The 19,049-nt window shown below is 53.2% G+C and overlaps 1 protein-coding gene across 1 annotated transcript; it reads left to right on the forward strand.

The window, feature by feature from the left end:
* Window positions 1-946: 946 nt before the first annotated feature.
* Window positions 947-18,728, forward strand: NACC2 (NACC family member 2; the record flags this gene model as incomplete). The annotated part of the gene is made up of 5 exons (XM_082008877.1): window positions 947-1,811; window positions 10,966-11,133; window positions 14,006-14,111; window positions 14,382-14,479; window positions 17,043-18,728. The coding sequence occupies 5 exons, from the start codon at window positions 947-949 to the stop codon at window positions 17,540-17,542; spliced, it is 1,737 nt and encodes a 578-aa protein (XP_081865003.1). The 3' UTR covers window positions 17,543-18,728.
* Window positions 18,729-19,049: the final 321 nt, after the last annotated feature.

Below are 19,049 nucleotides of genomic sequence, written 5' to 3' on the forward strand. Positions count from 1 at the left end.
TACGGCTGGCCTTAGCGGAGCGGCCGCGCTGGGCTGCGAAGCCAGAGCCACCGCCTCGAGCCCGTTGGGGTGAGGTTGCTTGGAGGGTGCTCGGTGCCGCTGGGCTGGGGCCGGCACGGCGGTGGGCTGGGGGGGCCGGGGGCTGCGGCCGCAGGAGGGGCTGGGCTGGGGCTGCCCCTGCCCTGCTTTGGCTCTAAGGGAGAAAAATAAGAAGGCGACTTGGTAGGCGGCTCGCTGCGGCACGTCGGTTTGTTTTATTGGGGCTCAAATATCTGGCTTAATTTGGAGATAAGCCGCGTTTTGTTGGAGGATCAATCTGTTGAGAAGAAGTTTAACTGTTGAAATGCTCCCGCTTTCTGGTGCAAATGGGAAGATTGCTTTTCAAAGTGCTTTTTCCTGGGAGCTGTCGCTCCGGCAGGATCCTGTATTTATTTCAGGCAGAATGGCACATTGTTTTATAAATATCTTTTCTGTAGTTTCAATATAGCTGCTGGTTGTTGTGTTTCTTATATAATGCTACCCAAGATCTGTCTGACTGTCTTACATTTGCTTTACTGTTCGCTCCTCTCCCATTACCGTTCAGATTTTCCTGCATAAAGTAAAACCCCCCTGGGGAATAAATCCGTGGTGCTTATTTAAACAGACCACAAACTGAAGCAAATACTTGCATTTTTGGAATATCCTTTGCCACCCACCAATAGCATTTCCCACGTTGTTTGAAAACATCGATAAGTAATTTTTATAAGCGATTGCTTTTCCGCATTGCTCTCAGAGCTTAGCTTTGAGCCTTTGATGTCGGGTGAGGTGGGTTCCTCTGCTTCTGCCTGCTGTGGTGAACTGTCTAAAAATGCTGTGCCTCTCTCCCCGTCTTCTCCGTTTTTCAGATGTGCCCTACTTTGGATATTCCTGCATTGAATGTCTGAGGAGCTCCAGCCGATCCTGAGCCATGTCGCAGATGTTGCACATAGAGATTCCCAACTTTGGGAACACCGTTCTGGGCTGCCTGAACGAGCAGCGGCTGCTGGGGCTGTACTGCGATGTCTCCATCGTGGTGAAGGGCCAAGCCTTCAAGGCGCACCGGGCGGTCCTGGCCGCCAGCAGCCTCTACTTCCGAGACTTGTTCAGTGGGAACAGCAAAAACGCCTTTGAGCTGCCGGGTACCGTCCCCCCCGCTTGCTTCCAGCAGATCCTCTCCTTCTGCTACACCGGGAAGCTGACCATGGCGGCGAGCGAGCAGCTGGTGGTGATGTACACGGCGGGCTTCCTGCAGATCCAGCACATCGTGGAGAAAGGGACGGACTTGATGTTCAAGGTCAGCTCTCCTCACTGTGACTCTCAGACCACCATGATCGAAGACCCCAGCTCGGAGCCGCAGAGTCCCTGCAACCAGCTGCAGTCGGCCTCGGCGCCCTACGTCATGTCCCCCTCCATGCCCATCCCGCTCCTCACGCGTGTCAAACACGAAAACCTCGAGCTGCAGGCGGCTGCCCTGCCTGGCCTGCCCGGCAAGCGGCCCCTCGAGCCCGGCGCCCGGGAGGGTGCAGGTGGCGGTGGCCCCAACGCCGGACCCCTGAAGCTCTCCCGCGTCTCCTACTACGGGATGCCCAACCTGGCCACCCTCATCCCCAACGTCCAGCAGGTCCAGTACTCGCAGGGGGAGCGGACGAGCCCCGGCGCCAGCAGCATTCCCACCACCGACAGCCCCACTTCCTACCACAACGAGGAGGACGAGGAGGACGACGAGGCGTACGACACCATGGTGGAGGAGCAGTACGGGCAGATGTACATCAAGTCCTCGGGAGGCTACTCTGGTAATGGACAGTCTCTCTCCTTGGGCTTTCTTCTCTCCTTCAGTGCTTGCTTGGTCCTTCTCCAGCCAGCACGAGTCATTTTGGGCTCGTTCGTCAGGCTTTTGTTTTCGGGGGCTTCGTTTGTTTATTTACGTAGCGCGGTGCACGTGGTGGGCTCGGTGCCGGTGTCCAGGTGCGGTGTGGGCAGGTCCCCCGTGCCATCGCTGACGGGCTGTGTCCCCGGCCGAGAGGCGCTTGGGACAAGAGGCTACGGCACCCCCCACGGTCGGCTTAGCCCTTCGCTTTTTGGTGGAGGCTGCCGACAGGCAGCCTGGTGGTTACCTGAGCCGTGTGGTGGTGACGCCGTCCGACGGCGATGGCTGAGCTCACCTGCCGTGGGTCACCCGAGAGGCATGGTCCTCTGTGGGAAGGGAAGGGTCAGCCCTTGCTGGCCCAGCAGGGCTCAGGTGGTGGGCCTGGGAGTTAGTCGTCAGCGAGGTGCAAGGCATGTTCCCTCTGTCTTGCCCTTTTAGAATAATTTTTTTTTAAGTGATGAACATACGACGTTTGGAGGAAGGGAGAAAAACATCAAATAAATCATTTTCATGGACGTTGTTCGTTAGGAATATCTGCAAAAAGGAAAAAAGGACTTTTATCCCCACTGCCTGGAATGAACCCCCTTTCCTTTGCCAGCCCTGCCCGGCACGTTGCTGTCACAAAGGGAAAAGTAATTTGGGGGCCTCCTGACGACGCTGTATTTCTCTGTCAAGCGCGTCCCTGCCTTAGAGGAGGCGGCTTCGCTTTGGCGCTGCTCAGCCGGGAGCTGCCGGCTCAGCCCCCGGGCGGGCGCTGGGGCACGAGGCCCCTTCCCTCTCTCTTCCCACGCAGGAGAGGGCGTCCTCAGGCACCCACCCCCTGCCCCGGGCACCTCGCAGGGCTCGGACCCTGTTAGGAGCAGGGGCAGGTGGGGGGTACGGAGCCGGGGGCTCGGGCCCGGAGCGGGAGATGCCCGGCTGACATCCCGGCGGGGGCAGCTTGCGGCATCCATCCCGGCAGAGGCAGCCCACGGCGTCCCGCACGGAGGCTCGGCCTCGGCGCAGCGGCCTCCCCGTCGGAGCTGCAGGTGTTTGTGGCGGCAGCTTCGATCCGCCGCGCTCCCCGGGGAGGGACGTCTTCCCGCCGGCTCTGGCAGCGCGGAGCAGCCTCTCGCCTGGGGCTGCTTTCCCCGCTACGGTTCTGCGCCGAAATTGCTGGACATAATTTCGCAAATATTGAACTCTCGTTTGCTGAAGAGCTGGCATGCTTTCCTCAAAGCCGTTTGATTTTATTCTTAAGGAAGGGAGAGGATTTGACAAATACGACCATTTCTGTTACCTAAAGCCAGGCTTTCCCTAGTACTGAGAACAGGCTCATCCCCAGACGCTGTCCCATCCCAAGGAGCAGGAGCCCAGCGTCCCCTCGGCATGTCCCCTGCCAGGTAGCCAGCAGAGAAGCAATATTTTCCAAGCATTTTTACTGAGCCGTGTGGAAAAGGGGGAAAGCATACTGGTAGCAATGTTTCTACTTTAATCTTAGAAATATTTGCTGAGCAAAATGGACAAGCCAATCGTGGAAAATGAGCCTCAAAAGCCTGTCTGCTCTCTCTGCTGCGCTGCAAGTCCCAGCGGCTGGTACCGGGCAGGTGAGGAGGAGTGGGCTCAGAGGATGGGGACGAAGTCGGGGTCTCCTCCGCAGCCACCCACCCAGCAGGAGTGGGAGCCCTGTGCCCCGGCTGCTGTTAGAGTCAGACCGAACAGAAATCGGGCTGTTTTCCCGCACGCTGGTTTTGGTTTTATTTTGCTTTGCGCTTCCCCGCTGTAGAGCACGCGGTGCGTTTGCCTCCAGCGCCGGGGCCCGCAGCGTTATTCCTTGGAGCAATGGGATTATAGCTTTGGACACGGCGTTTTCCTTCGCTGTCGCGGGGCCAGTTCATGCAGTAACAGAACGAAACAAATTCAGAAGACGAGGGCAGGACCAGCCCCGGCACCGTGCAGGCAGCAGCTATTAGGCTGTACCTGGTTCTTGCGGTGTCACGCTGTCCCGGTTGGAAAAGTGAAAATACGAGCCGCTTTCTCGGGTGCGGCTGGAGATGCTGCAGCCGTCCAGCCCTTGCGTCGGAGCCGGACGTCCCGAAGTTTTCCTACTTGGTTTCTGTAGGGAGAAGACCTGAACTGTGCCGTGATGCCGAGGCAGGGGCCGTGCAGGGAGGAGGCAGGTCGGGAGCGCGGCGCTGCCCGGCCCTGCTGTAAGGCTCTAATATACCACGTTTCTGCTAAAATATCTCTTCCACACCAGCACATTTCAAGGGAGTTTCCTGTTTTAAATAAGCCAGCTGTAGGATCGGGCTTCCTGGAAAAGAGGGCACACAAAAAAGAGATTAAAAAAAATAAAACCTAAGCTATTCCATTATGGTTTGGACTTGTACAGCTAACTGTGTTTTAATTACTCGGGATAAACTGTACCCTCAAAAGGTGCAGAATAATAAAACCGTAAGATGGAAGAGAGAAGCCAGCTAATCCTGCTCCTGGCATGTAGATCCCGACAGCCTTACAAAGGCCTGGGGGAAGGGGGAGCCCTTTAAAATAGCGATTGCCAAGGTTTCCAAGAGCCCCATTTGTAAAAACAAAAACAAAGCCAAAGAAGAGCACAGCGGATGAAGCCCTGAATTTCAGAGAGGTTTCTTTTTTCATCCATTTTCTCCACTTTTTCCTTCCTCAGCTGAAGCGTTGACCGAGCTAATGCCGGTGAGTGTGTGGTGGGACGCCGGCGGCTGATGCTCTTCGCTTCCCTTGAGCATCACCCGCCTTGAGCGTCATCACCCGCCGCTCCCGAGGCCGGCGCAGCGTAGGGGAAGGCGCTCAGCGGGACCCTGCCGAGCCCGGGGGGTCACGAAGCCTCTTCTTGCCCCAAGGCTGGGGCTTTTGAATCTGTTTTTGTTCACCCCTTTTTGTAGCCAGAACCACGCCGAATCTCCAGAGCCGGGATCGGAGAGACAAGGAGCGCGTCATCGCCTGGGCCAAGGGTTTGATGGTAGAAGCGGGAGTGAGGAGGAGGAGGTCTCGTTAAGCGATGTGGCACCGGCGCGATGGCCCAGGAAAGGTCTGGGACCTGCAAAAGGAGCTGCAGATAAACGAGCGGATAAGCCCAGTCTTAGACGCAGGCCGATGGGAGGGTTAGGCTTAGGTGTCAGTAGGCAGAGCGGCAGCTTGCAGAGGGATGTAGGAAATGGTGCGTCGGCTCCCACCGGCCTCTGGCCGCGTTCGGTGGCCGCGGTGTCACCGCCGCCGTGCCAGGCTGGGAGCGTCGCGGCAAAATGGCTCCTTATTCTGCAACTAGGTCTGGTTATGGAGAACAGGCGGGCCTTGAGGACCCGAGTGAGACTTAATGAGGTTTCTAGCATCTGATCTGAGGAACGCACGACTCCAGAAAATATTAAACAAAAGCAAAGTATTTTTATCCTTGTTAATTACAGTGTTGTGGGCCTGATCTGAAGTGGGTTTCAGCAGGACTTGCAGATGCTCGGCGGTTTTCTGCACTGAACCGCGTTCTTGTCAGTCAACTTGCTGCTTAGCAGATGCAGTTAATTTAATTTTGACAGGCGCAAGCGAAGTTGCGCGAGGGTCCGTCCTCCTCCCCTGCTCCCCTTTGCAGGGGAGAGGCGAAATCTTGGTGCAGCAAATGGCTGGAACATAAAGGCTGGACTTGAAAGTTATGAAATCCCGAACTGACAAGAGCACACTTCATTAAAAATTCATCTAAAGTAGCCATTATAGAATAGTTGTGGTAATTAGCTGAGAGAATAGTTTTCTCTCCTGGCCCCTGATTCCTGACAGTAAGGAAAGAGGGCAAGGAACAACCCAGAATCCGTAACGAGCGGCTCCGGCGCAGCCCGTGCGGCATCCCGAAACAAGCCTGGGGACGACACGCTGCAGCGACTTACATCACGGCTCGCGACGCCAGGTAATTGCAGCCGTAATAAAGTAGCTGGTTCTCACCGCGGGAACGGTTGTCTGATCCCGCGAGGACCAGTGCCGTGCGGCGGCCGGTCTGGCGCTGCGCGGGCGGCTGCTCGCGAGCAAAGAGCAATTCTTATTTTTAGGGAATAAAGCGGTGAAGAGAGGATGCCCTGTCCATTCGCCAGAGCTCCTTCCCTGTGGCTTTTCGTTGAGGGTCTTCGAACGGCTGCAGACAGCCCCGCTGTTGGGAGTGCCGCCGGGAGCCGGCCAGTGCCGGCATCGCCCACCCCGGCGCGGGGACCGGAGGGGCCGGAGGCAGAGCCCCGCGCCGGGGGCGCGCAGCCTCTGCCCTTTTTTGGCGTTAAACTCCCAATCCCGGTTTCCTCACTGTAACACACAGATGTTTAATTTTAGGCTGGCAGATGTTTCACTCCTGGCTGAGATCTGAAGCAAAGGCAAGATAGGGGTATTTATAAACCAGTAAGATTTTTCCAATACTAATTCCAGATTACCTCCCTGTATAAATAGGTCACAAATCAAATCTCTACATTCCAGTGCATTGTTATAAATGTACTATTTGTAAAACACAGACTATCCCGGTTGGGACTGTATCATATATCTGTCCTGCGGTGCGTGCGTGTGTCCTCTGCGGTACAGGTTTACATAAGCAGGCAGATGCTGGCGATGCCGGGGCTGTGGCCGGGATGCTATTTTTGGGGTAATCTCACTGCCAGTGGAAAATAGGCTAATGGGATAAAAATGTTCGTAAAACATTGCTGTTTGAAAAGAAACTTCTCACCATGTAGAGAACAGGGGAGAATTATCTACATGTTTCATATGTGGTGACTGGAGATGGAGATGGTTTTGTAGCCGGTGCGGCAGACCAGGGCGCGTGACTCGTGGTTCCGTGTTGGGGCTCTGTAAACCTCAGCATTTGGGTGAGGGTCCATCACTCGGATATTTCTGTATCTCAAAATCCCATTCCTAAAACAGAAGTAGTTTTTCCTTACCCACAGGAGTATGTTGAAGTTTATATCCAGTAAATGGTCGAGAGGAGAACCCAGACTGGTGGGAATTGGGGGTTCGTGAATAATTTTGAAACCCTGATGTTTGGATTTTCGGGAACTAAGGAAGTAAGTGGTACGTGGCCAGCACAGTTCCCAGTGCTGCCACAGCCTGGTCGTTGCCCGAGCAGCTTGTTGCCCGTCACAGGTGAGGGCCAACAGGAGCCACGTGGGCTCAGCATCTCCAGTGCCGGGCACCTTGGGTGGGGTGCGCAACCATTCTGGCGTCGCCAAAACCATCGTAGGCTCAGCAAGAGAGTGGTGTGACGGACCTCTAAGCCAGCCGGTACGTTTTAGGGACAGGGAGGACACATGCCCCCATGTCACGCAAAGCCTGGAGCCGTGGAGCACGGTAATTCCATGACTCCAGCTTTCCTCTGAACGTGGACCAGGGAGTAGGTTGCAGGCTGCTGCTTCAGCCAGAAAGCTCGGGATATTTCCCGTTCTGAACCGCTTGTTGCAAGCTGCAGCGTCCATGTAAGTTTGAGATGAAAGCATATCTCTGAATAAATAAAACATACCAGTGTTTGGCTGGCAGCTCTCATTGCTTCCTCCGTAATGATTTCCTGCCCCTCTCCGCTAGCTGGTAGGCTCCTTGGTTAAGAACAAAACCGTATTAAACAATACTTCACATTGTTTGCCCTTTCATTCAAAGGGAAGGAGCCGCTGCCCTCCGAAGATACAAATTAATTAGAAGCGAATACTATCCTGTTCTGCAGAGCATAAAGGCCAAACAGACTGGCTTTCTTTGAAAACATGGGACCAAAGTGTCTCTTGTGTCCCGCTTTTTTACATAACCGATTGCTATCTGCTGAATTGAGGTGGCACTGAAAGGCCTAAATCTTCGGTCGTTTTTGTTTAGTTTCATTGAATTTGTGCTAATGCTTTAATGGAAACAAAGTCCAAAAAATGATTCATGCCCATGTTTAGTAAGAGATTTATAGACCGCGAGCCAGCAGGACAGATGTAACCGAGCTAGAAGAGTGGATTGAGTTACGCCTGGTCTTTTTAGCCTGAATTTTAGTTTGTTTTTGAAGCATTTGATTCACAGGAAGAAATGCAGAATTCTCAGTGGCTCCACGTGTAGGAGATGAAATGTCTTCAAAAGCAAAGAATTTCTTCAAGGCAGGATTGTCACCGACCCCTCAGCACAGGTCTCAGCGTGGCAGCGTTGTCTTCAACAAACCAGGTTTGACACCAAATCCTTCCAAATTTCTCCAGGACGGTAGCATGAACACAGCGCTTGTTCTGGTCTCTCTCTTGCCCGCCTCATTATTGCTACCTTTGGGCCTGCTTGGCCCAAAATTCGGGTTTTATTGAGTGTTTGCCTACGGAAGGCGGTAGAGCGGGTGGGTTTGTCCTCGCCCACTGTAGCTGGCTGGGTGTTGTGGATGGTTAATGTCTTCAGTGACAGCAGCCTTGAAGAAGCAGCGGGTGGGTGCCAGCCCGAGTTCTCTCCTGTTCCCGTTACAGCAATATCGAGTCACACGCTGCGAGGACCTTCCCCCTGCCGCTCCTGCTCGGGACTCTGTCTCGTTTGGGGAATTGATTGCAACAACTTCCCCTGGAGACCCGCAGCCTTTATACCGCTCAAAAAATAACCGGAGGCCTCTAAGAAACTGCCTGAGAATCCGTACGAGTCTGCCCGGTTTCCCTTCGGCAGCTTTTTAGGTGGTGGTGAATGTCATGGGTGCTTTTCACCCCAGTCATCAGTCAAAAGTGAAAACAAAAGACGAAGAACGCGGCTTTACGCAGCCCGCGGGGAGCGGCGTGCTCGGGAGGCGTTGCGGTGGTTCTCCCGCTCTTGCCGGGCAGCGGAAGCGGTGGCTCCGTGGAGAGCCCGGCGCTGGGCAGCGCTCGCCCTGACGAGCTGCCTGCGATCAGCAGGAGCCCCGTACCTCGTCCTCGCCCTTCTGATGGCTCGGGGACGCCCGCTTAGCACAAAAAGCTGTTGCCGAATTCTGTTTTACCCCTAATAGCATCACTCGCCTATCTCTTGTGGCTGCTGTTGAAGACCTTGGACGTCCCGGTCTGGTTTCTGGGATTTACCAGCAGAGCAATAGCTCGTGTGTGGTGTATATCATTTTACCTCGTGGTTCAGCCCGGCTGTAACCTGGAGGGGAGCTGGGTGGGAGCTGGCGGCGATGTCCTCCATACCTGCTGCTCCCTCGCCCCTGGAGACGCGCGTTTATTTTGCGGTGGCCCTTGCGCTTGGCGAGCACGCCTTGCCAGAGCCAGCAAGCCTGCGAAGGACAGCAGAGCGGGCCCTGCCCCATACCTAGTGCCCCTCGGCTTTTGTATTTGTTTAACCTGGAAAAAATACTGGTATTTAGTTGGATATACTCTGCTTATCGCTGCTTGAAAGCATCAGAAATACAGCAGGTCTTGTGGGCGCTTCCTCCGTGCGAGCAGAAGATGACTCCCATCCCCAAGGAGAGGGTGCCTGGATGCTTGGAGGTGCTGTTGAACAGGGAAAAGCGTAGTTGGTGAAAATTCCGTTTGTCAGCGGGACTGCGCATCAGCACTACGCAGCCCTGCCACTTTGCACAGACAATCGGGCTGCGACGGCAAGAGAAGTTGGGTTAAAAACGTCATGTGAATTGTTCTGCCGCTGTTTGGTCCCTGATCACTGGAGGAAACGCTGCTCTGCCGCGGCGCGGCTCCGCGAGCGAGGGGCATCCTCCTGGTATCCCGACTTTTTAGGGAAGGAGGGAGCGATGAGGGTGGGGATGCTTCCAGCCCGGTGCCTGCGATAGGATGCCACGGCACAGCACGGCGTCGCGGGGCATGTCCTAGTTAGAACACTGCTCCCATTGTACGGGAGCCATCACCCTTTGGTTACTGCAGCAACAAGTCTGCAAAACTTGTTATTTTATCTAGAGAGGGGAAAAGTGGCCCCCAGAACACTGAAATAATTGCGGGAAAAGACACCTCTTGAGTAGGAGACATTTTGAGTTCAGAAATGCTAATTGCTGTGATTTTTTTCTTCTTTCCGTATTCACAGATTATCGAAGCCCAGAGCTGGGTTTGATTTTATGCGCGGCGCTTGCCGCGTTATCAGGCAGTTTTGGGAAAAAAAGATGGATCATTGTAGTGCTGGGCTGCCATTCAGAACGGTAACTGCTCCCACCATGGCCCAGTGCAGCTGAGGCTGAGGTACACCCGTGTCAATCCTCTTTTGCTGTCCAAAATTGTAATTTTAAGCAAACCTGTGGACTTGCACTGCAAATGTGCTTTGGAAAGTGAATCCTCTGTACGCCCACAAGACCTGAACTTGCGCGGTGCTGGTAATACAGCTCGGGAGTTTCAGCTTTTTGGTTGCTGCTGGGCGGTGGTGGGCTCCAAGGGTGGTACGTCAGGGCACGAAGTGAAGCCACCGCAGCGTCCCAGCAAAACCCAGTAATTTGGTTTTGAAGCCGCAGCTTAATAACATTTTTTGGCTTGTCAGTTGGGGTCTCCCTTGTTATCGAGAGGAAAAGTTAGCCTGCAAGAGGCAGAGTCAGCGAAGGTGCTTCGGGGGGTGAGTTGGAGCTCCCAGGAGGTGGCTGGTGGGTGCCGTGGGTGCCGTCCTCCGGGGACGCTGCGGTGACCTTGCTCAGTGCAGGGGGTATCTGCAGAGTCCGATTTTTAACTTCAGCAGGAACAAGAACATCAAGAGAAGTCGTTACGGTACTGATGCAGGTATTTATCAAACTCAGGCAGTTTATTGCCTGTTTTCAAAACCCGTGGTGAAGTAACCTGCCCTTCTCCTGGGAGTGTTTGGGGACGCAGCTCTGTATGCTGCGCTTCTAGAATGATGCCAGCTGTGCAGAGTTGCCCATTTTCATAAATGATTAACTTAGGACAAGTTAAAGCATAATTAGATTCCAAGAATCCCTCTCGTGGAACACAAACGCGCATATGAGGCTGCCGTGGTAAATGACTGGGGAGACCAGGGGATCTTTCCATGCTGTCAGGTGGCATCTGCCCTGCGGCCGATAGTCCTGGCGAATGGTTGTACTTTTGGAGGGAGGAATATTTCCAAGAGCTGCACGAAAAAGTCAAAATCTGACCTTCTATTAATGTTGTGCCTGCGTAATAAACTGTTTTAATGGTTTTTCCCTTTTAATTTTTAAGTCGCTCAAGAGAAGCCAGAGCAGATCCCACTGGAGAACCGCTCCTGCGTCCTCATACGACGGGATCTGGTTGCTCTCCCAGCCAGTCTTATCAGTCAAATCGGATACCGTTGCCACCCAAAACTCTACTCGGAGGGAGATCCTGGAGAAAAACTTGAGCTCGTTGCAGGTAATGAGGGGGTAACTTGTCTTTGCTTGAGAGTGCCTGGAGATCAGTGATGTTTTCCTTCTTGAAATGGATTCTTCATCTTGCTTGCACCGTTGCTGGAGTCATGCATCTTGTGTGCCCTTGCTGTGTCTTTCTGGATTATTCATCACCAATCATCTTTTTAAAAGTTCTAAGTTTCCTTTAATTTGCTGATAGAAAAATGTGTCATTAACAGGATTTATTCAATTGAATTAATTTAGCATTTTAATTGAATTATCCCGCATGTGTTCTTCCTGATTGGTGTGGGCTGCATCACAATTCTGTTTTGATTTAGACGCACAGATCTAAAAAAAAACCAAACCAAACAAAACAAAAACCAAAAACACACACACACACAAAAAAAAAACGCATTGCATTATACGATTTACAAAGCGATGGAGATAAAATCTGTGTCACTGAACAAGCTTTGAAAAAACCTGAAAAGTTTTTTAAAAATAGGGGCTGTTACTCAACTGTGAACTGCTGCAGTAGGAAGGAGGAGAAGGAATTGGTTTTGGTCTTTCTATCTTTATTTTCAGCTTTGGGGGTATTTACAATATTGGGAGAATTCACCGCTCTATAAAGGATCTATGGCCAGCTTGAGGTGGAAGATGGGGCTGTTAAGTTTTTAACGGTAGTGGTGTTGTGGAGCTGGATGAAGAGGGAAATCCGGTAGCCGTGAAGTGCCAGTCTGCAGCCCAGGTAGCCCAAGCACTGCTCAGGAGATGGGTGTTTGACCGGGGTGTCCGGGTCAAATTCCAGTTGAAGTAATTATATTCTGCTCTGATGAGTTCCCCCCAGCTTCGCTTTGCGGCAGAGGTCCTCTCGGCTTGTAGCCCGTGCCGTTGTGAAGGCTTTTGCCCTTGGATGTGGCTATGGTTAGATGAAGTGATCTTCGCACGACAGCCCGTACCTGCTGCCCGGGCGGGGAGGTTTAATTAATACCTGTAAAGCCTTCGGTACAGAAACGACGTGTGGCAACGCAATCGATCCAAATCAGTTGTCCTTTCTTTCCGGTCATTTATCTCTCAGCGAGTAGCACGATTTTATTTTCAGTCTGTAGAAGGAATCTGACTTTCAGGGGATGCCCAGGAAGGTTTCCATCTGATGGAGGATGGGTCTTTGATGGAAGGCAGGAGTAAAACGCGCACGCCGCAGCACAGCGTACAACCACAAGTATTTATTTTGTATCTGGAATATTCATTTTGTACCCATTTACATTTTATGTGAGACTTCTTAAAACCATCAAGTGGTGCAGGTTATTTTCACAGTGAGAGCTGCAAATTGGCTCGAGGCAGCTCTGCTTGATTTACATTTTTCAATCTGGGAAAAAAGTAGATTAATATCTCTAACTAATAGTGGCTGCCTCGGTTATTTTTTATTTATTAAAGTGAAGTTACCCTCGGTAGCATCTGGCATTCCGTCTGATGGCTTATCTCTCAAAGTACCACTGCCAGAGAAAGGCTGCGCAGAGAATTGCTGTCTGAAGCCTGGTGAGACCTGGGGGAGGCTTGACCCCGCAGCGCGAGTTTTCCTCAGCTCCCCGTGCGGGGGATTGTCCTTTTGTCTCCGATTTTTCATGCCATAATCGATTCTGCAAACTTCAACAGCTCTCTCCGAGAGGGTCTTCGACGAGCCTTGCGGTCATGGTGGTACGTCTGATGGACGGACGCCGTGCGTGGAGCGTGGCGAGAAGCGGGACGGCTCTGAGCTCCGGAGCCGTGCTTGCCCCTTCTGGGGCAGGACCGGTGTCGCGGGCTGCCCGCGGTGCAGGGAGGGTGCGGGCAGCTGCCGTCGCCGGGCAGAGGGTCGGGTGTGGGGAGCTGCGGGGTGCCAGCCCCGGCGCAGCCCGGCGGCGTGGGCTGCTCTGCAGCTCTGTCTTCATCCAGAAGATCAGGGACAGCCAGCTGTAGGCTTTCCTGGAAATCCAGCGGGTAATTTTATTTCTGCAGTAGATGTTCTTGTATCTTGAGAACAGAGTGTGTTCTGGACCCAGATACCACCCGTTATTTAATCTTAATTAAAAGCAAATACCAAAGCCCTCTCATATAACAGTACACTTGAAAAATAGGATAACCTCCCCTGCAAGCCGACGCTGAGGCAGGAGTGGTTTGGTCTCTGTGAGCTATGTGCAAAGTAGAAGGATTTGATAAGAAACCTGCTGTAAAGCGCTGCCAAACCCCCGGACGTGTAACGCCTCTTCGGCAGCGGCTCCTTTTTCTTGTGGAGACCATCCTTAGAGGCAGTGTATTCCAAAGTCAGCAGTTCCTGTGCATTAGAAGGAAAATTCCCTGCTCGCCAGAAGTATCAAGAGGTGATGGGCTGGGCTTTTTGGACACAGTTAGATCCGTAGTGTAACCGAGTACCTTTTCTGTGCTAGACGGGCTTTTTTCTTCTCTTTCTAGCGATATGTTCTACAGTATTTCACTTGAGAAAAGAAAAGGCCAAATGGATTGGGGATTTCTTCCTTCAGAAAGAACAAATAATCTGATCCGTACATATAAAATCACAGTATAAAGCCTTGCACTGTGTGTATTTGCAAGGAAAAAAAAGAGAGTCTGAAAGGATTGATTTTCATAGACTTCCTTTCTGTACAGATAAAATTAGGAATTATTATTACCTGGGACTTGCCAAGACCCCGAGGGACTGCGCTAACAGTCCCGGCTGGGCTTTTCAAGAAATCCTGCTGTCCTTGTCGGGCTCTCGTAGCAGCACGTGAAGAACGCGCTCCCTCCCGTGTCACACCACCACGCCGAGCGACCAGCGCAGGAGGAGCAGTTTGCTGGCGGCTCGGACGCGGTGCTGCCGGCGACGCAAGGGTTTAATTTTGAATTCTCCCTCTCCCACCCTCCAGGCTCAGGTGTTTACATCACCCGCGGGCAGCTGATGAATTGCCACTTATGTGCCGGTGTCAAACACAAGGTCCTTCTGAGACGTCTTCTGGCCACCTTCTTTGATCGGTATGTCCTCTGGCTCTTCGTGCTCTCCCAAGGGATTCGGTTTATCCTCTGGTGTTTTAACCGTGTCAGTAGGTAACGTGCCGCGAGTGCTTCACCCTCCGTGTGTGCCGCACCGAGCTCTGTGCGTTTCCTCAATGGCGCTTGAACCTAAGCACAAAGTTTTCCAATTCCTTACCGTAAAATCGTGTAATGTGGTGATCCCTCCCTAGGAACCTACGGGGGGAGAGCGCGAGGCGGCGGCGTAAGGATCTTCCTTTGCCTTTCTTGCAGGAACACGCTTGCCAACAGCTGCGGAACTGGAATCCGGTCCTCCACGAGCGATCCCAGCAGGAAGCCCCTGGACAGCAGGGTTCTTAATGCAGTCAAATGTAAGGAGAGAGATTTACTGCTGCTCTGTTGGAACAGCATGCCGAGAGCAAAGCTGAAACCTAAGCAGGGAAGGCTATCTCTGTTGCGTAATAATAGGAACGATATATGGTGAAATTAGGAAAATTAATTCCTTTTTTATTTTCTATCATTTCGGGGTGCCGAAGTTAATTTTTGCTGGATTTTGGCAGTATCTTAATATAAAACATTGCTACTTGACTTTTTTGCTATATTTTAAAGCACTCGTTTTGCAGTTAATTATTTCATTCATAGGTGCTTAGGAAGGAAATTGAAATTATGTTTTTGGCAACATTCAGAGCTTGATACCGCTGAAACGGGCTGTCTCCATGTGCTGGCTTTTATGCCCCTGGGCTCCGGCTCGCATTCGCATTCATCCAAGTGCAGGGCTCTGCCAAATCCCCTGGTTTACAGGAGCGGAGCAGAGCTCCGGTCCGTCTCCCAGAGACATCCTCCGCACCCCTCTCGGTGGGGCTGGCCCCACGGTGCCCGCGAGCAGCCGTGCTTTGCAGTGCCCCGGGCTTTTGGGACTGGTGGTCTTCAGCAGTAAATGGGCCCCTGGGAATCAGGGAATCCACGGGCTGCTTCAGCCCTGGTAGTGTGGGAGAATCTGCTCCCCGTCCCGCTGGCAGCCTTTCTGTTAGTTTTACAAGTCTGTTTCCTTGAATATATTTTGTAGACATTTAAAAAAAAAAAAAAAAAAAAAAGTAAAATGGGAGCCGTGCTGCAAATAACTGCCCTTTTTTAAAAGATTGCATAAAGCAACAGGAGCTTTTGTTTTTAACGTTTGAACCGCAAAGTTCTGCGTCACGCCACGCAGCGCAGCTAGCCGGTCTGTCGCTGAGTAGAGCCGCTGAGCTCTGTCTCCGAGCCGGGGCTACAAAAGGTTCAGCTGTTGAGCACCCCTTCTGCTGTTCCGCAGGCAGGATCCCCTGCGTTTGCGTGACTACACGGCACCCTAACTTCGGCCAGCGCTGGGATGTGCAGGGCTACCTGCTTCACTGTGCATATTTGTGCCCAGCGCCTGGTGTTTATACAAGAAAAGGAGAGTTTTGTTACTTCCATCAAGGTAGTTTAATTATTTATGGCAGGCACCCGAAAAAAATGGTTAAATATTTGGCTCTTGCAAGTCCTCCTTGAAAACAAGGCACGTGGTGTGGGACAGAAGGTGCCTACTGGTGCCTGAGGACCTGGGTGGTGTAGGAAACCCTGATGGGTTAGTGTGGCGAAGCCCGTTTAACCATGGGCTTGATACACCGTGGAAAGCAATGTGTTCTCTCACCCTCACTGGATTCTGGATAGTAAATCTTTATGTATATGTTATTGCACTGGAAAATGAAACTCTAAGCAGTTTTTTTTATTTTTTATTTTTAAGATCTGGAACATAAATCTTTCCTCTCCCTAACTGTTGCTGTGCTGCTGAACTCCAGGGTCCTTCCAGCCACCCTCTGAGATCTGTAGCACGTGGAGAGAAAGGATAAGATGGCAGATGTCCAATACATAAAGACATAATCGCTAAACTGTGCTGTTGGTGCTTGCCTGTAGCTCGTGCATGGTGCTTTCCTGAGACAGCCTCCCTGTTAGCAGCTTCACCTTGGAGAGCCCTGGGTTTGGACCTTCCAGCCTTGGCCCTTGCTAAGGCTTGCCAATACCTTCAGAGGTTGGAAAGGCATTGCTGTCCAGTGACAGTGCCTACGACGTGCTGTCATGGGGCAGGGCATAAGATGGCTTCTTACTGCCTGAGTTTTATCCTGCGCACAAGCTGTAGTTGGTAATTATTCGCCGTGGTAGTTCCTTGGGTGTTGCTCCATACCATCGGGTGCTTGGCCGGCTCCACAACATCGTTACGCTCCTCGCAGGGCTGCAGCCGACGTGTTGCTGGGCTTCTGCGGGGTACGTGCCAGCTGATGTGCTGGTGGTGGGCTGTTGGAGCAGCCGCGCTGGCCGGGCCGGTGGTCTGTGCAGCGTACCGGTCGCTGCGGTGGCCGGCACGAGGCGTAGGACAGGCAGAGGACGGTCCTTCAGGCAGTCTCCTCTGCTCGGCCGCCAACGGCTCTGGCATTTTCCAGCCCTGCAAGCTGTGCCTGCCCCACCGTGGTTTTAAGAGCCATTAATGGATCTACTGTGGAGGAGCTTGTGTTGACCTTTCCCGTGTCCAGCTCTGCTGTTGACCGTCCCAGCGCGCTGCGGCCGCGGGTGCCGCGCTGCGGCTGGAGGCTGGGTCCTGCAGGCAGGAGCCTGGTACCTCCGGGGCTCGCTGGGTTCCCGGGAGTGAGTGCTCCTTCTCCACCTTCTCCAGCCCCCTGCCCCGTGCTACCTGGGATTTTTACGCCTTCCGGTTTTATCCCTTCTTGACTGTCTCTGTCTCGAGCTGAGGAGTCCGTGTCCGTAAGTCTCTCCTTGCGAGAGGTCTGGCACGTGGGTGGCATCAGCCCGTGCTGAGACTCGCGCAGGTCTCTGGGACGGGGCAGAGGCTGTGATCACCTTTGTGCCGCCTTTGTGTTGCTTTCTCTGAATCCTCAGCTGTATGTATCCCTGTCTTTGCAGTGTATTGTCAGAATTTTGCCCCGAGCTTTAAAGAAAGCGAGATGAATGTCATAGCAGCCGATATGTGCACCAACGCCCGCCGGGTCCGCAAGCGCTGGCTGCCGAAGATTAAGTCCATGCTGCCGGAGGGGATGGAGATGTACCGCACGGTCATGGGCTCCACCACAAACAGTGTCCCTCTGGATCCTGAATTCCAGCCCAACACTGCTCAGGTCTTTGAGCAGCGAATCTATGCAGAACGGAGGAGCGATTCAGGAACTATAGTAGCCTTGAGAACTAACACGGTGAATGTAGAGCTGAGCAATGGATCCAGCCAGTCCTTCGAACAGAGCGAGGATGCCGAAGGGGCTGGCTCTGTGATACAGGAGGCAGCTGCCACAGATGCTATGGCATCGGATACCCAAAGCACTCCGCAACCTTTTGAACAAGGTTCAGGCTCCTCCAGCCGGCCCGAAACTCCCGTGAGAAGACAAGATGGTACTTATGGAGGGACTTTATAAAGAGAGCAAACGTTTCGTGACCTATAAGGGATCTGTAATACTAAAGCTGCTTGCATGCATTACTAATACAAAACAAAAAATGTGATCAAGCCACTTACCTACTGAACTGCTACTGTTGCCTGAAAAAAATGTGATTTTTATTCTGCTTGTATTTAAAATTTATGAAGGAAATAATCGCATTCGTTATACTGTAAACGACTAGGTCTGTGGCGACCTACTTAAAAAAAAATATTGGGCTCCTTTTTTGATATTCCTGAGGTTAGTCTATAAGATTGTAGCTTTTTTCTTTTTTTTTCTCCTTTTTTTTGTTTTTAATTTTAAGAAGGGGAGGAGAAAAGCTAGCCACCCCCCAACCACCACCACCCCCGTCATCACCACCCCATCCATTCCTCAGCTCAGAAGTAAAGCCATCGTTAACCGTGTCCTCTAAAGGAAGTTTCAGCGTCACGTAACAGGAAAGCAAGGTGTGTTCGGTACAAGTGCTGCGACTGGCGATGTCTCTAGCAGAAGGGTTCTAGCCAAGTGGGACAGGGTGGGGGAGATCGTGAGAGGCTTCTGGTGTCGGAGGGAGCCCCTTGCCATGGGTGCTGCGGGGCAGGGTGCCTTGGTGCCCAGCCGCGGCCGGAGGCTGGCGGGGGCTCGGTGCCGTTGTCTCGGGGAGTTTTAGCTGGTTCCCCGGAGCAGGGACGGTTCCGCAGGAGTTCAGGCTTGCACGTGTCTGGAGGACTGCGCAGGGTGCAGGTGGAGACCCCGGCCGGTGTAGTGGTTGTTGTTGTTTTTTTTCCCAAGAGGGCTGGGTTTTGGGTTTGGTTTCTCCCTCCCTCCCTCCCTCCCAGCGAATCCTTTTCGTTTGCTTCTCCTTGCTTGCACCTTCACCTCACCCGCTTCTTGGGCGAACGGCTCGCGTCACCCTCTGCGCCCCGCGGCCTCGGGGCAGCGGGGAGCGCAGGCAGGCGGACCAAGTCCAGGGGCCACCTCCTGCGGGGGGGAGTAGCCCCCCTCAGCTGCCTGCGAAGGGCTTTGGAGAGGACTCTGAGCACGGAAAGCACGTTGTTCTTGCTCCGAAGGGCACGGAGCCGGGAGCTCTTGGCGTCGGCTCCCGGCAGCGTTCGCGCCGGAGGCAGAGCGTGGCGTAGCCACCGGTGTGCGGCGCTCGCCCGCTGCCCCCTCTCCTCCACCCCAGGCCAGCCGGGCTCTCACTTTTTAATAACTTGGAGTGTACTGGATGCAGAAAGGTTTAACAGAAATTAGCTTTGTGCCCCTCTGGAGAGGTTTTGTGGGGGAGGAAGCGTTTCGTGTCTTGCTCATCCTCAGCCAGGCCCTTCTCGGGAACAGCTCAGTGTGAGTTACTGGTTGGACTGGGTTGTTGAAAGCCGATGTCCCCACGCTGCGATGTCCTCGGTGGCCCCGGCCGGCCTTGGCTGGGTGGCGCGGGCGCCAGGATGGGACCCACAGGTGCCCCCAGCTCCTGGCCCGGCAGCGCGTACCCGCTCACCCCCCGCTCGCT

The sequence above is a fragment of the Phaethon aethereus genome (assembly GCF_964289735.1).
Source record: "Phaethon aethereus genome assembly, chromosome: 20".
NCBI classification, from domain to species: Eukaryota; Metazoa; Chordata; class Aves; order Phaethontiformes; family Phaethontidae; genus Phaethon; species Phaethon aethereus.